Source organism: Cynocephalus volans, chromosome 6, assembly GCF_027409185.1.
Source record: "Cynocephalus volans isolate mCynVol1 chromosome 6, mCynVol1.pri, whole genome shotgun sequence".
Lineage (NCBI taxonomy): Eukaryota > Metazoa > Chordata > Mammalia > Dermoptera > Cynocephalidae > Cynocephalus > Cynocephalus volans.
In genome coordinates, this window is record NC_084465.1 from 68,904,657 (window position 1) to 68,921,524 (window position 16,868).

A 16,868-nucleotide genomic window follows, 5' to 3' on the forward strand; every position below is an offset into this window, starting at 1 on the left:
ACATGTAGGTAAACACGCCATTGTACTATGTGTTATTGAAGTATACACAAGCAAGCAAAGGATAATCAAAAATTTCTGAACTGGTATAAAGGACTTATCTGTTTGTTTAAAAATTAAGATTTTAGGTTGCTTTCAATACTTTTTAAAAGGCTATTTAATGTATAAATTATAATTCAATGTAAAGTGAAGAACATCTTTAACTCAAATTCTTAGTACTTTGAGGTAATTTCAGAAAAAAGCTTTAAAAGACAATGTCCACAATTATAATAAAAAAAAACATTTATTATAAAAATTATCACATTTCTCTGTACATAACATAAAGACAAAAACACAATTTATACACTAATAATTTAAGTGGGCCTGAGCATTCAGTATCGATCAACTAAAATCCTAAAGATCTTCCACAGATTTCACAAATATCAGTGTAGACTATTTCTATTTTATATAACTCCATTTACATGGTTGATGTTATTGAGATACTGATATTTCTTTTTCTCTAGTGTTTTAAAGATAGCTCACAATGTTTGAGTTAATTAATTAATCAACTGCTTTAAATCTTTGGTAAATACAAGTATTTACATGCAAAAAATGTTTAGGTCAAATTTCAGTAAAAAAACTGCGATGACAAATAACCTATTACAAAACAGTTTCATATAATCAATAAATGCAAGAACTGAAGTTCCACCATTAAGAAAAGTCACTGTCCATAAATTCTGATGATAAATCTGAAACCCACAGGAGTTGAGGCTTCTATTGCCACTACCAGAAGCACCATAACACTAAGCCATCACAAAATTAAACACAAACGTGAAATTCAACATATAAACAGTAATGATTATTTTACAATGCAGAAAATCCTAGGTTTTTTTCTATATACCAGTTTAAACATTAATTTGACACAGATGAGTTTCTCATAAAAGGCTATTATCTTGTAAGAGTGAGAGCCATTTAAAGAAGCCATACTGCTTCAAAAGACACCAATTTATCCTCTTGCCAATAATTTATCTGTGAAGATAAAGAACATTTACTGAAATAATTTGTGGGGAAAATAGAAAGGTGCCTGTCCTGTCCTTCCTTCATTCCCAAAGTACTGTATTTCATTCATTAGCTCTCTCTCTCAATGAATCACAAATGAACGTATCCTGGCATGAGAACCTCTTACTTCCAGGCTATTTGTTAAACAATTCTCCAAGAAGTATTTAAATTCTAATGTTCTTCAGCCATTTGATAATTACAATTTTTTAGAGACATATTAACGAGGGAGTGTACATAATATAATTAAGTATATTATAAATACATCTTTTTAAGCCTAGAAAATGGATGCCTTTGGATTACCATCATTTCAGGGTAGAATACCCCCTCCTACTGAGTTAAGTTCTGAATGCATGATTTATTTCCCTAAAATTGGTTTTTCCAATCTACTGTTTCATTTATGAACAAAGCAAGGTAAAAGATGTTTCTGCTGTCACTTTGGCAATTCTTCTCTCCTTCCAACCCCCAACATCCTGAGTTCAGTGCACATTTAAAAATTCACCCAAGACTTAGGCACCTGGCAATGTGTTCACTTATCATGAAAAATGTGGACAGAAAACGCAGCATTATCAAGGAGCTTTTTTCTGAGTTTTCACTTAGGCCCAATGCCACGGCTGCAACTTTGAATAAAATGTTTTGAGTCACTTCTCATTCAAAGCGAATGTTATTTAGTCACCAGCCTTTCTTCCATAGAGCACATAAATAGATACAAAACTGTGCATTTACATACATTTCTAATCACAGCATAAACTAAGCTCTAATCTCTTGCATGGCAGGAAAATACTGGTATATGGTCACTTGATATTCAATAAATACCAATATCTTCCGATGTCAACATGAGGCCTAAACATCACTCCATTGAAACTGCTACCCTATATCTTCACTTTCTTTCCCATTCTTGTTGATAAAGGGATGAAAAACTAAGGCTTATTTCTTTTTCAGGAATTGATATAAACTCATGAGTTATTCCACACTAAAGAATAAGGAGCTGGCCATCTGTTAATGCCTGTAGTCCTGCACCACGCTCCCTGCCTGGGTCACAGAAAAGAGCACCATTCCTCATTGGATCAATGTTCTGTTCAAGGACTTTTTGTTGTTGTCATTTATCTGTGAGGAAATAAGCGTTTGAGCACAAACATTCAGGAAACAGCACTGGCGTGGACCCACTTTGATCCCTGAGTGTCCTGCGTGTCCCTCTTCACAGGGCCACTTTTTCCTTTGCCAGATTCTTTGGTTCCTTGCTTGGGATACACCAATCGTCAGCCTCAGAGCTCATCTGATAATGTTTGAAGGCTGACTTGTTAAAGACTGGAAGTTTTTCTACAGACTCAGAAGATAAAGCCTAAAAGAAGAGGGGAAAAAAACAAAACAAAACAGACCAAAGAAATTATGCACGTTATGATTTGCAGTTGAAGTGATTATTCCAAATACATTCAGAGGTAAGTAGTCAAACATTCAAATACGTTCATTTAATTGATTTAGTAATAAGAGTGCACCAGAGCCCACAGTGTGGTAGGCACTTTATAAAATAAAACTAAAAAATAAATATTATCTCCACACAATAAGGGCTGTAGAATTTGTGTTTCATATTTATATGTCTTTTGTTCAAATATTGCTGATGTGACAGAATTAACTAGCAAAGCTATTTTTTCCAGGGAAAACCTCTGTTATCTGTGATAAAGTGAGAGTCCTAATCTGAAACTACTAGTCTATTAAAAGGCTCTTTCCCAATAGTTTGAAGACTTTTGCTCATTTAAGAAATGAAAACATTAACGATTTCAGACAATCAAAAGCCATTTGGCAAATAATTCTAGTGCACAAAATGAGAGCCTGGAAGCTTAATGTTTTAGTTGCTAATATCTGTAAACATATAATCAGTTGAAATAGTTGGCAAATGATTAACAGAATCAGGACAGTGATCTTAAATAAATTGAAGCTTTATCAGAAATAGAAGAAAACATGCACCAAGTTTTAAAGTTCAAATGGGCAATGCCTGGCATCCTTCTGATGCCTTGTGAGAAGTCAGTTTTCTTTTCCCTGGGTTTCTAATAAGGTCAGCTTAAGGTCTTGAATACCCTGATACTTGTTGTTTGCTAGGCTATTTTGTGCTAATAATATATTATTAGCATATATGTCCCACAAATTTAAGTAAAACAAAAGTATAGCTACTCTCACAGATGCCAGAAGGAGTTGCCTTAAAAAATTCCCATGAGCATGTCCTCACTCTGAAACTTTGGTAATGTGCTTCTTGGGAAACAATTTGCTTCACCTCAGGTAGGTAGCATGGCCTAGATCCCTGTTTGGTAAGTGACTCTATTAAATAATATATGTACACACATCCACACAGAAAACAGAATGACTTTGGGTCATTATTTAAATTAACTTAGTTTGGGGAATTCACTCTGGACCATACAACTCGGGGCTGTAAAAAAAAGCAATTGTTTAAGAAGTACAATTTTTTATTGAATTCAAAGAATACCTTTAAGTAGATGATAGCATCTGTTCCATATCCTGACAAAGAGTAGAGATTCAGATCTCCTTGAAAGTACTTTGCATAGAGACGAGAAATTGGCAAGCCATAACCAAAACCAGCCTGTCAAGGAAGGATCGGTCATTGGTAAAGAAGTGGACATGATCGTTGGAATACAAAACAGGAAAGATTATTATCCTCACTGTTACTGGTGTCCTAGAACTTAAATAAATACCTTCTGCTTCCAATCAGAGACCCCATGTAGAACTGTTTTACCATTTTTAGCTTGCTTGATCATTCTTTCTCATATTCCTCATGCCTAATTTAACGAAATTGATTAACTTGCCTAAATACTTCCTTGTAATCCCTGCTCTACATTTAGAACTGGGTGATTGGGATGAATTTAGCCATATAATTGATCTTACCAAAGGAGCATTCCGGGAATTATCCATCACAGGTGTTGGTGCTGTGGAATATGTGTAACTAAACAGACGGTCAATAATCCTCAGGGGAACACCACCTCCTCTGTCTGAAATCTTAAACAAACAAACAAGTTATCAGAGCTACACATTAAAAACAATGTGCATTTGTCTACATAAAAATGTCTTTCTTTCATTTAAAAGTCACGTGGTATACATGACTTGGATCTATTGCCAAAAGCAGAGAGCTTTATTATTATTGACCCTTTTTAATTCTCTTGAGAGACCAAAATAAAAACAGAGAATGGTTACCTTAATCGTAAGATCTTCTTTACCCAAGACAACAATCACTTCAATTGGTGTAAGGGAAGGCCTGTTTTCCTGGTGTTCCACTGTTGCCCTCATTGCATTCTAAGGAAAACAAAACCATAAGGAATTCAATGGCAGAGGAATGAGGAACAATAAATAACTACGTGTTTATGTTTAAAATAAAAGCAGCACAGAGGGTAATTCAAAATTCCTATTTTTTTTAAGTTAGTAGTAAAACATCTCTGTAAATAGCCATTTATGAATGTGTCATGCAGGATGTATAATGAAAAATATTCATTTACCATGTGATATAGCTCCTGGGAGTAATGTCTAATGGAAAAACAATTCTGCTAGCTGTCAAGTTCTTATTTGTAAGCTTAATTTAAATGTAGAAATTGGTTTTTATAGTCCATTTCCTAGCTCTCCGTTTTCTGTCTTTCCATTACATTTTACATTCAAACACCAAAGACTATTACATAACAAATGAACAGTGAATCATTGAACCAATTTATTGGCTTTTATAAAATTTGCTGGGAAAAAGTTGTTACTATGTAAAAGGACAGTCAATAATTCTAAATTAAATTTAAATTTGCATTTGGTTATCATCTTAACTTTTACCAATGATGGAAAAATAACTCTATGAGTTGGACCATTCCATTTAAAAATAAATCAAATCAATGAAAAAGTATCTTTTGTCCTTTAACACAACAAACTAAAACAAGTTTTCAGACTACTGGATGAATCTCATACAGATAAAGTCTTGGTTTATTTAGCCCATTTTCCTGTCTAGCCCCTTTCTACTAGGTTATCTGCTTTCTGGTTTCTAGTTAGCTGATGTGAAATAAAATAGACTAGATGTTTATAGTACAATCAATATCTCGTTGCAGATTAGAATAAGTTTGGAACAGTAATTTACAAAGAGTTTTGTCAGAATTAAAGGCAGATTTCACTTTTTTTAGGCTTCCTCCTCTCCAGTCCAGGGGATTCTTGGGAAGCATCACAAAGATTCAGGCGTTCTATTTTTTTTTTCTTTTTCGGTTTAAGTTCAGAGATTTAGTTTGATTTCAGAACCCATGAAAGGATTTGATTCTTAGCACATGGCTACCCCAGACCAGTAACATCTGCATCTTCTAATAGCTTATTAGAAATGCAAATTCTGATAAGACCTAGAGAATCAAAAGCTCTGGGGCAGAGCTTAAGAGTCTGTTTTCATAAGCACTCCAGGTGATTGTAATGCACTCTGAAGTCAGAGAAGCACCGCCCTACGGACTTGCTATGGAAAGGGTGAACTGTGGGCCCACAGCATCACTTGTTAGCTTATTAGAAATTCAGAATTTCACCCACTCCAGATTTACTGGATCAGAATTTGTATTTTAACAAAGTGTCCAGGTGATTCCTATGGACTTTAAAGTAGATGAGTGAAAGAAGTGACTCCTCTGAGCATATTCTAGACTCAGAATGGGGCCATGCCACCTACAGTAGTAATTTTGGACCTGAACCTCTGAATTTGGAGTTGGACCAGACTGTGGGGGTGGAGGTAACAAGCCTTCATTCACTGAAGCATTCTCCCCATGACCTCTCTTAATGAATGAATGAGTTAGTGCTTTGTTGGACACCTGGAAAAATAATGGGAATGTCCTCTCAGCTTTAAAGCATTGAGATAGCATGAGTCATATTGTACATTCTCAAATACATATTGATGCTACAATGAGCTGCATGCACTCTTTCAAACATCGACTATGTAGCTTCCTTCTTTTAGGAGCACAGAAGCATTCTTGGGAAAAGATACTGAGGCTCCAGCTTAGTGGGAAATGATGAAGGAAATAAAAATATAGTAAGTGAACTTTTCTAAAAGACAAAATTGCAATTATTTTGAAGTTTCATACCTTGAATAGTTCAAAGAGCATATGATGAAGGTGAGAAGGAACATACACAATATGAATTGGTTGGCCTGGAGATTTTCCTAGAAAAAATAAACTCATTTAAAATTGGGAAATGAATATTTCACTAAAATAAACCTCCATATTTATTTGATTAATCTTTAAGACTTAAACAGTGTTGGGATATTCTCCATCTTCCCCACCCCAAAATCCTGCCACAGAACTTTCCCACTTAAATAGTAAATATGATTGGCTTATTTTCAAAATGCTGTTACAGTTGCTACCTAGTGCTCTTTGATTAATTTTAATATTTCTCTACAAATGTATAAAGTTGGATGAAGTGTGATACAATGGTGCTATAAATTAAATTATATGCATTATTTATTTCTATTTTGAATACATTTGTACCGGACAATTTCAGAGTTCAAATTAATGCACTTTAAGATAGAAGAAAAAATAACTGCTTATAACATTGAAATTAACACTAGCTATAATTTTCATATTTACCATTCATGGTAAAATAACACATTTGATTTTTCTTGTTTTTTATATCATGCAAACATTAAATCTTATATGCTAAATATACTTAAATTTCACCAAGAGGCTAAAGAAAACAGAAACCAAAACCTCCTAATACTCTTTGAAAAGAAAAATAAAAGTATTATTCTTCAGTGTTCCAGGCCTTGGCAAAGTTTGAATCAGAAAACACAAGGTCTGGCACAATCCCTCTTTATTTTATCTAACAGTTCAAGCAGTTTATCTACAAGTATTATGCAACAACATTGTTTATGCTTAGGGATTTTTTCAATCTTTGTTTGTGCTCCTACTTTAGTTTAGCACACATGTCCCCAATCTATTGCACAATTTGAGTGACTTGATTTTAACTCTCAGCACTAACAGAAGTTGTTCCTGTATAAATATTACTTGGAAAAGATGTCTACTTTAAATGAAATAATTAGTCCAATTTAAGGATACTATCTTGAACTATCCAATATAAGGATACTGTCTTGCTTTGAGATGCAACTGTCTTCTAGAACAGAGTGAGACAGGATAAAAACGGTGCCTTGCGTTCATCACGTAATAACTGCAGTCAGTGTGGGAAGACCTTATCTTGTCAAATTCCCTAGAGTTGAAGCTTTTGAAGTATGTTCTGCTTGCAAAACAGTGATGTATATTTACAGTGCAATTTTTAAAAATTGTGGTAAGAACACTTAACATGAGGTCTACCCTCTTAAAAAATAATTAAGTGTACAAAACTCATACAGTATTAACTATAGACACTATGTTCTACAGCAGATCTCTAGAACTTATTTATCTTGTATAACTAAAAATTTATGCCTGTTGAATACCAATTCCCTACTTCCCTCTCCCTGCATCCCCTAGCATCCACCATTTACTCTCTGCTTCTGTGAGTATGACTGTTTTAGAGACCTCATATAAGTGGAATTATGCAGTATTTGTCCTTCTGTGACTGCTTATTTCTTATAGTGCAATTTAAAGTATTTTTGTTTTCATGTGTTATGCATAACCTCTTTAGGAGGATGTCTCCACTGCTAAGTGGTTCCCTCTATTCTGGTCTCCTTATCTCTCACATTCTGTAGTAAGCAATCTTTCCTTGATCTAAGATATTGGAATCTAGTTGCTACTCTAAATCCCAAATTATTTGCTCAAACAATTTGTCTTTATGAATTGTAATTAGCAACTGAACATTCTTAATAGGAGTTTTCCAGTCGAGACAGTTTAAGAGAACTTTGGCTTAAAAAAAAACTTATATAAATTCTAGGCGAGTTTAGAAGGGAAAAAAAGGAACACAGAAGTTGCTTTATATTTACTGAAAATAAATCATTCTGGAAGAATACTGAACTTTCTATTTGGTTAAAATATATTTTGTTTATAGCTTACCATTCACTTGTGTGAGCTTTAATTCTGGAGATGTTAAATAATACTGGTCACAAAGCATTCTTGAACACTCAAAGGCATCTGTAATAGAATTTTTTATAACAATAAAATGAATTTATGCCAAGTATAGTTCTCAAGTAATCTTCAGTGTGTACACTACCCTTAATCTAAAATATTTATATATATAAAAAAGCCTTTTTAATATTTTATTGAATAAAAAATTAAGACTGTCTAAGTTGTAGTTGTAGCAATAGAAACATGCACACTTCAAAGATCAAGTGCAATATATAAGAATATGGCACATCGGCCACTTATGTTTGCATTTTTTATAATATTATAAATAACTGTTTACACTCCTGACTCTCAAAAACAAAGGAACTGGTAACAGCATTTATAAAAATATACATGGAACACACTGTGAATATAAATAAATTCACAAAGTCACCTCAATTATAGATGAGTCAATCACATATTGTATATTTTTAATAAGGAATATGCAGAAATCTAGAAATTACCTTGAACCACTGCTGCCACATCACAGTTTGGATCAATGCTTCCAATGTGGGTTGGGTTTCCTGTTTGTGAGTCACTAAATATAAGAACTGTTGAGAAATAAAAACAAAAAGTATTGTTATAAAAATGAGGAAAATAATGATTAGACTACCACTGAGAAAGAATGTGACCCACCGATTAGTGAACCAACTAGTTATGCAGCACAGCTTGTATTCTGTACCCATCTCTATATATATCACAATCACGATGAGCTAACTTACTGTGCTGGTTCATCAGCATCCGTGTAGAAATACGGTTCATGTAAAAACGATCCAAAAAATACTGAAGATTTTGATTTGTGACTGGGTCAACCATATAACCATCTTTATATTCTATGATTCCTTGTGCCATCGTAGGGACTACATCATGGTGTCTATTTCGAACTTTGATGAGTGTATCTACAAAACTAAGCCATAACATTTTCAGTTAGTAGAAGTTCAAATAAGTTTCATTCACTTATATTCCTTAGATTACTTCAAAGAAGGCTTTTTGTGGTACCTGTTTAAACAAATCAAATGATAAAATGTTAGGGTGCAGCTTTATTAGTGCTCTCACTATAGATTCTTGCACTACAGAAGAGGAGATAGTTTCCTACACAGATTTATTTTTCTTTTTTGCTTATATATAAACTACCAGCTCTGTGACTGCTGCATTCATTATAGGTGTTCATTAAGCCTTCTCTTTAAAAAATAGTATAGAATACAGAAGATGACTCTAGAATACCACTGTGAAAAAAAACTTTCAAACTTTCTTGTCAGGTCAAGAGAAGATTTTTATTTAGGTAGGTAGAAACTGTCAGTTACTCTGAAAGAAAATGTTTAATCTCCAAAGACACTGAAATGTATTAAAGCTAATGTAAATCTTCTTGCAAATCTAATCATCAAACTTAATTTATAGTAAAAATAGGTTTCCTAAAACAACCCAAGTCCTCTACATTTGTTTATACTTGGCATAATTTTCAATGCCATATTCCTTCATTTCTAAAAACTCACCAAGCCAAAACTTGTCATCTGTAAGAGAGTAGTAATTTACTACTCAGGGTTGAAGTTCCTTTAACTTATGTCTAAAAATATCTCAGGAGTATGTCTGAAATAGCCAAAGTTTTAAATATTTATTCTAACGGTTGCAACTTACTCTGATAAGGCTTTCTGGTCATCTGGACTTCTCTCATGGAATTCCACCAAATCCATCAGGCTCTGGATATACCTATAAAATAACAGATACGCTTTAAGTTTAAAATTATTAGTCAGATACAAATGGCTAAAACTACAGTACCCTTTTCAAATTATTTGAAAAGAGAAAGTAAGCATTTTGTTTAAAATTAAAATTTTCCTCTAAAACAATTAAAAAATAACATGTTAAAGAATTTTAAAAGCTACAACTTTTAACTCTCAACTTTCCAAGTTAAAATTTCACTTAAAATGTTTCTTTGTCTTGTCTGTCAAAAGTGTTCATTTCTTATAGCAAAAACACTTATAAACAAAAATTTTAAAAGGGTTTCTTCTTTTTTTCTACTATATTCATTTGTAGGGGAGTAGAAGTCTTGAAAGCAGCAGGAAATACTACAGATTGAATATGTGTTTCAGATTGTAATTGTTTTATGAGTATATAATACATATATTTCTGGAGTCAATAAACAAAAAGCCATGCAGTCAGTGGGTTAGAGTAAGGCTCTTGTGCCATCTGCCATAGAGCATACCTCGGCTCTGTTCTTGAAAATCGGCTCCTTTGGTTACCTACCTGCTGTAAGTATGAATATCACTGTTTGTAAAATGAGATTATATCTGACACTGAGTGCTGGCTGTGTGCCAGGTGCTGTTCTACTTTATTTATTTATTTTTAATGGATTACCTCCACTTGATTACACTCAAACATCCCTTTGAGGCATAAACTTTATTCTCCTTAATAACAGATAGAGGAATTGAAGCATAGAGAGTTTGAGACACTTGCCAAGGATTCCACAACTAGGAAGTAGCAGAGGCAGGATTTATACCCAGAGTCCACTCCATTAATCACTTCATAATTAATAAAGGTTAGGGCCTCCCTAAATAGTAGTCATTTGAATCTGTTTCTAGTCATAGGATTTCTTTTGCAATATCAAACTTTTGTCTTTTATTATTTAAAGTACAAAACTAAAATTGCGTATGGCAATTATTTTTCAAATGTTCTTTTCTTCTAGGAGTCAAATTTATATTGTAAAAGGACCTGCATTTTCAGAGTAAAAATTTCTGTTTATAGTTTTATAACTGCCCTAATGATAACTCATCCTAAGTTAACAAAAAAAATTGACAAAATAATTATTTACATCTTTCAAAAGTATTTACTCTTCAGACCACCTGTTTGCCAATTATGATGTTAACATAGTATAAAAAGCCATGCGCAGGTAATTTTTAAAACTAGAGACTTCAAAATGGTTCACCACTTACCAGCTTTTAACCAGCTGCACTGAAGAGGTATTTACTAATTGATCTGGAAGGATATCAATTTCTTTCAGGATATTGGCTAGCCTCACAGGCAATTCTTGTCGCAAAAATGCAAAAGAAGTTCTTTCACATGCATTTTCTGAACCTGTAACAAATAAAATTTATTTAGTTTTTGGAACATAGAATGCCTAAATGATGTATTTGAATAGCATTAAGTATCAAATATTGAACACATATATATTATAAAATTATATTTCACTCTCAGTTGGATTACTGTTTATAGATAATTCAGAAGCAGTTATCTTCTTCATTCTCTCTCTCTCTCTCTCTCACACACCAATACAGGAGAATTGTTTTCTCCTTTTGATGAGGATTCACTTCTCAGAAGTCACAATATCCCACAGTTCATAGTATTGGTAGAAGAATGCAGGATTCAATCAACACCATGATGTAAGGAGGCAATATTCTTTAAGGACTTTAGACATGAAATCGGAGTCAGGGGATAAGGAGGTGAAGTGGGAGTCGTAATGTTTCCAGACTAGTGATAAGTAATACCACATTTAAGCCCTTGAAATTGTTCTTATAAGATTACTGCAGCAAGTGTGTATTTATAGCAGTAATGCAAATATATGGAAAATTATAATGGTAAAGAGACAAAAAAAAAAAAAAATCTCTTAGGAATGCAGAGAGTGGAGCGATGGAGGGTGACTAAGGGATAAAATCTGTTAATCTGAGGCTACTTTATTAGGACTCTTCTACAAGCACCATGCTGTGAAGGAGGGGGTAAAGTTTCTAGTCCATTGTTAAGTGGTGACTGAAAGCAAAAAGTATTTCGACTGGAAGATCTGAGCAGAAAGAAGAGGAAAGGCGAGGTCAAACTATCCCGTATCAGCAGGGCTGCAGGTGGCCATGACCTGCAGGCACAAACTATCAGAAAGCAGTCAAATCAGGCCAGGTGTGCTGCCATCATACCTTGCCCCCACGGCTCAGCAGCCCAGTGGCCCCAGTTGTCTTAGTTGTGAGTCTGGCCCTCCCTATCCCTATCCCGGGGCGGAATGTGAAGGCAGCTCCCCAGCCCCAGGCTGGGTCCTAAGTCCCCTCTCACCAAAGTCCAGCAGCTGCTTCATGGACAGCGGGGACGGGCTGTAGCGCGAGAAATGCTCCACCTCTCGGGGGACCAGGCCGGCGCCGCTCAGCGAGCCGGCGCTGCGCAGCACGAAGCGGGCCGCCTTCATCGTGACGCCCACCGGGCCCGGCGGGGACAGGGGCGGACTTGAGGCGCGGAGGCCGCCGGAGCAGAACCCGGTCCGAGGAGGGGGCGCGGCGCGTCCGGCGGGACAGCGGGAGGTGCGCTAGCCGGGCTCACCGCCCCGGCCTGGGCTGAGCTTCGGCGGCGCCGCGGGAGGAGGAGCCGGGTGGAGAGAGGGAGACGCAGGGGCTCGAGGTGCAAGTCCCGGTCTCCCCAGCACCCGCCGCCTCCCGCGCTTTTATTTGTCTCCCCGCACTCTCCCCTCACCCGAACCGGGAGGAGTCACCGGGACTTGGAGACTATCCTGAACTTGGGCCCCGCCCCTGGCCGCGGTCCCCGCGGAATGGCCTGGCACCGGTGCCCGGGCCGAGAGGCGCAAATCGTGGGAAGGAGGCCGGGAGGGAGGAAGCTGCAGCGGACATTTGGGGCGACGTGGGCCAAGACGAGCCCCTTGGGACGGGTCGCGGGTCGCGTGGGCTGGGGGCCAGCGCAGACTCGTCCTTGTTTACAAGTCCGAGGCTGTTTCAGTGTCACGCATCCGCCCCCCCCCCCCAAACTATTTCCAAGAATCTGGGCTCCGATAGCTCATTGGTCCTTGCTGAGAGCGGGACTTTTACAGTAGCCAATCAGGTACTTTAAAAAATAGGGGCTTCTCTGCCATTGGACAGCGAAAGGGAAAAACAACCGAAAGCGCTCTCCTCGGGTTTCTCCAGAAGACAACAGCGCACAGCGGGAACTGGAAGTTCTTTTGCTCAGATTTAAGGAGCTGCCCAAATACGTTTACTTTTTCCTGTGGTGATAAAAGATCATCAATTCATTTCTCTCCAGCAACACGTTCTTTCCATTAGGTTTAACTCTTTTCAGTAAAAGCAGAATAAGAAAGGGATTGATTTGTCAGTTTGACTCACTTTCCTTTTCTCCCATCAGATAATTTGTGCGCTTTGTCCCCCTGTATGAAACATCCTTATCCCAAATCTTCGCCTAAGACATCCTCAAATGTCCTGCACAAACTGCTCCAAGACGTGTTTCTTGACTGTTTCTCCCCCCTCCTTCTTTCAAGTACGGCCTTTGTCACTCATGGCCTTATATTTTAGCTGTTTATGTTCTTATATGATCTCTCCGTGACCCCCCTTCCCTGAAAGAGATCTGGATAGGGACCGTGTCTAATGAACCTTTGTGATTTCTACCCTGCTTTGTCACGACTCAATATTTTTGAATTAATGACAGAGGTTGAAACACACTACCCTGTCGTAAAAGTCCCATACTAACCTCCTTTCCCTCTCTTGCCATACTCTAAAGGGACTAGGGAATGAAGACATCGTGTTTTAGGGAAGGCGAAAATAAGAGAGTTGATTACAAATGCAATGGAACGGGAACTAATGGGGTGGTAAAATGGTGGTTTTTAGTACAAGATCCCCTTTGGCCTCTTGTTCCTGCATCTATAAGCAGAATGGGGAACTCTGAAAGTCACGGGTGATACTAGGCTCCATTGTCACTTTTTGCCCTCTTTCCCTAGGAGATTTTAGTCACAGGACGGATTCCCAATTTCTATCTCTAGTGCAAACTCTCCTGTATTCAGGTACCTATTTGAGTTCTCCACTCGTATGTCTAAAGAGCATGAGTTTTGCTCCTCTCAAATCCACCACCATTATTGGGCATCTGAACCAGCCCTGGCAAACCCTCTATTACTTGTGTGGCCTGTGCAGAGGCATCATATTAGCTCTCCTACTGTTACCCACCTTGTGTGTGTGTAGTAAATAGTTGCTGTAGGTTGAATGCCCCCCATTCCCAAACTCACTGGACCTTAAACCCCACTGTAACAGTCCAGGTTGGGAAATCCTATTATGGTAATGGAAAGGTGGGACCTTGAAGAGGGGATTAGATTGTGAGGACTATACCCTCATGAATGGATTGATCCATTCTTGGAATAAAGGGAGTGGTTCTGGTGGCTTTAAAAGGAGAGTGAATGAGGAGATGAGTCTCTCTCTGCTCTGCCATTTTGCCATGTGAGACCTCTGCATTGCTGTCACCACCACCAAGGCCTTCACTCTGGACTTTGGACTTCCCAGCCTCCGAAATTGTAAGCAATAAATTTTGTTCTCTTATAAATTACCCAGTTTCAAGTATTTATGCTATAAACAACAGAAATAGACTAATATAATAGTCAACGTTTGTGACTTCCCTTTGTGAACAAATATTTTGCTTAGACCTATGAGAAACAGCCCTGTGAAGACATTCAGCATTCACAATCTTCTGGTGATGAGGGTGGGCTTAGGTTCTTAGAGACATTGAGGGATGATCCTGGAGTGAACAAAAAGTCTCCAGCAATTGCACCTGGGTAAGGCAGAAACAAACCAAAAACATAACATCTCAGGCACTTATCTTAAGCTGAAACCATGTGGGAACGTGGACAAGTTTCAAATGGCATCTCTACTTCCAGATAGGTTTTGATACCAATATAATTTATATTTTTGTACTTGGGATTCTTTATCAAATATTTACATAGCTTGATGAGACAAAGAAATGTGTTCAAGAAGCCAAAATATTAAATAAGACTCTTTGATGAAGCAAGTAAATTTAAGGTAAAAATTTCTCTTTTCTTTTTTCCTGGATGACATCCTAAGAAGGAAAGAAAAAAAAAGCATGCATTTGCTTCCCCCCACCGCTTGTGTCGGATCTGGAATAGGCAAAAATATATATTACAAAGAATTATATTCTAATGTGTGGCAAAAAGGCAATGGGAATTATGCATTGCAGGCAGGTCTAATTTAGGAAAGTCCCACTTCCCTAAGTCCACCAAGTTGCCGGCCTGGCTTATCCAGTGCTACTGCTCTGTATGAGGTGAATCAAAGATCAGGTGCAGTCATGTGATGTTCACAGAGATGGCTAAGGACTGAATGTGAACTGAGGTTACCAAAATTTTGCCTCAATGTCATCTCATCCAATTATATTTACCAGATTACTCTCATAGTACATTGCATTCTTCTATGTCATTTCTGTATGATGGGAACTGTTGTTATAATTGGCAACACTTATGGTAGCTGGGCTGGAATGGTCAGGTCAAGTTGTTTACCCAGTTGGCTAAGATGCTCTGTATTACCGTGATTGGAGAGTGACCTGGAAAGAGAGAGGCACTTCTATTCTCAGGGTGACCACAGATTTTGTAGGTGATCCAGTTGGGACAAAGGTAAACAACATTATCTGGTGGAAATGGGTATGGACAAATCCATGCATTTATTTGAGTAAAGGCAAACTATGAAAAGGCTATTACATGATTTAGTGCTGGGGTGGGGAGTGGTAATCAAAGCTGCCCCCCTGCAGACAGTGCTCAACACAACATCCCTGCTTGAGACACCTGATCCCTGAAGTTTCCAGGACACTCTTACCTAGCATTAAATGAATTCAGTCTAGCTTGCCTGGCAAAATCTAAAAATATAATCCCGCTGGTAGAGCTATGAGAATACAAGTCACACTTTTGCTAGAGGGTGGGGGATGTTCAATTTGAAAAAATATATCAGGACTGTTAAAGACAAGCCCATTCGATTTTTCCACCACTAGAAACATTCAAAGAAAGCAATGAAAAATACACGTAACAGGAACTCCAAAGTCATGATGAAAAGATGAACAGATTTGACCACTGAATATCGAAAGTCAAAAAATAAAGAGAAGATTTGGAGAAAATATTTGCAAGATATGCAACAGACAAATGATTACATAAGAAATGGCTGTTTTAGTAGGGAGCAAAATAGTCATCACCTGTACCCTCATGGTAATTATACACTTGCAGAGAAATAGGCATGACAGAAGCCTAGACATTAAACGAGGACAAGGGCTATGAAGAAAATGGACTCAAAGAATGTAATGGTCTGGAACTACCTTAGATTTGGAGACCAGGGAAGTTCTCCCTGAGAAATGGACAATTAAAAGAGATGGGGCACGGGCACTAGGGTGAGGGCTGACCTGGTTGACTTTTGGTCCTGGAGTCACTCCCTCACTCCTAAATCTCGGAGGAAGTCCTTGCCTGGGGCACAGATTCCATGAGAAGGCCAGGACAGTGGCAATCAGGACAGTGGCAATGGAAGGACCAGAGAATTTGGTTCTGGTCCTGGGGGAGGCAGTAGATCCAGAGGGAGGAGGCACGTACCCAGGCACTGCTGCCTTCTCCACCTGCGGTGTGACTTTGGACTGCTTGTTTATCGTCTCTGAGCATTGATTAATAAATGAGATTAAAAAAAAAAGATGGGGCAGCCTTCTATTGGGAATGAGAGAGAATACTGGTGAAAGCATATTAGTGAAGATATTGGGGAAAGCAGGGCCTCAGTTACCATTTGGCTTCTGTTTTTTATAATTGGTGTTAACCTAAAGCATGGTGGTTACCAGGAGCAGAACTAGATGCCTTGGTGGGTGCGAAAACAATTGCTCTCAAGTAACTCAGACTAATAGTGCATGATGGAAAACAGTAGCCAATTATTTTTCAATTTATGGGATTTTCACTTAGTCCTCAGGGCAAAAAGCTATAATTCAATGCATTTTTAAAACAGTTCATGAGAGTTTCAATCAACGAGCCACACTGGCTGTGGTGGTGTTGGTGGTGACAGTGATGGTGCCAGACAGTGGTGATGCCAATGGCACTCA

General features: G+C 37.6%; 1 protein-coding gene across 1 annotated transcript; it reads right to left on the reverse strand.

Moving 5' to 3' along the window:
- Positions 1-261: 261 nt before the first annotated feature.
- On the reverse strand, positions 262-12,461 carry PDK4 (pyruvate dehydrogenase kinase 4). The gene is made up of 11 exons (XM_063098547.1): positions 12,090-12,461; positions 10,988-11,129; positions 9,696-9,767; positions 8,783-8,967; positions 8,525-8,611; positions 8,013-8,090; positions 6,117-6,193; positions 4,234-4,332; positions 3,928-4,038; positions 3,512-3,625; positions 262-2,374 (listed from the first exon to the last, which is right to left on the reverse strand). Exons 1-11 carry the CDS (start codon positions 12,217-12,219, stop codon positions 2,231-2,233), a joined length of 1,239 nt encoding a protein of 412 aa, XP_062954617.1. The 5' UTR covers positions 12,220-12,461; the 3' UTR covers positions 262-2,230.
- Between the last annotated feature and the right edge of the window lie 4,407 nt (positions 12,462-16,868).

Coding starts and splice junctions, on each gene's coding strand:
- PDK4 (XM_063098547.1), bottom strand. CDS start 12,219: ATGAAGGCGGCCCGCTTCGTGCTGCGCAGCGCCGGCTCGCTGAGCGGC. Junction 6,194..8,012: donor AAAGCTCACACAAGTGAATG/GTAAGCTATAAA, acceptor TATTTTTTCTAG/GAAAATCTCCAGGCCAACCA. Junction 4,039..4,233: donor AAGAAGATCTTACGATTAAG/GTAACCATTCTC, acceptor TGTTTGTTTAAG/ATTTCAGACAGAGGAGGTGG.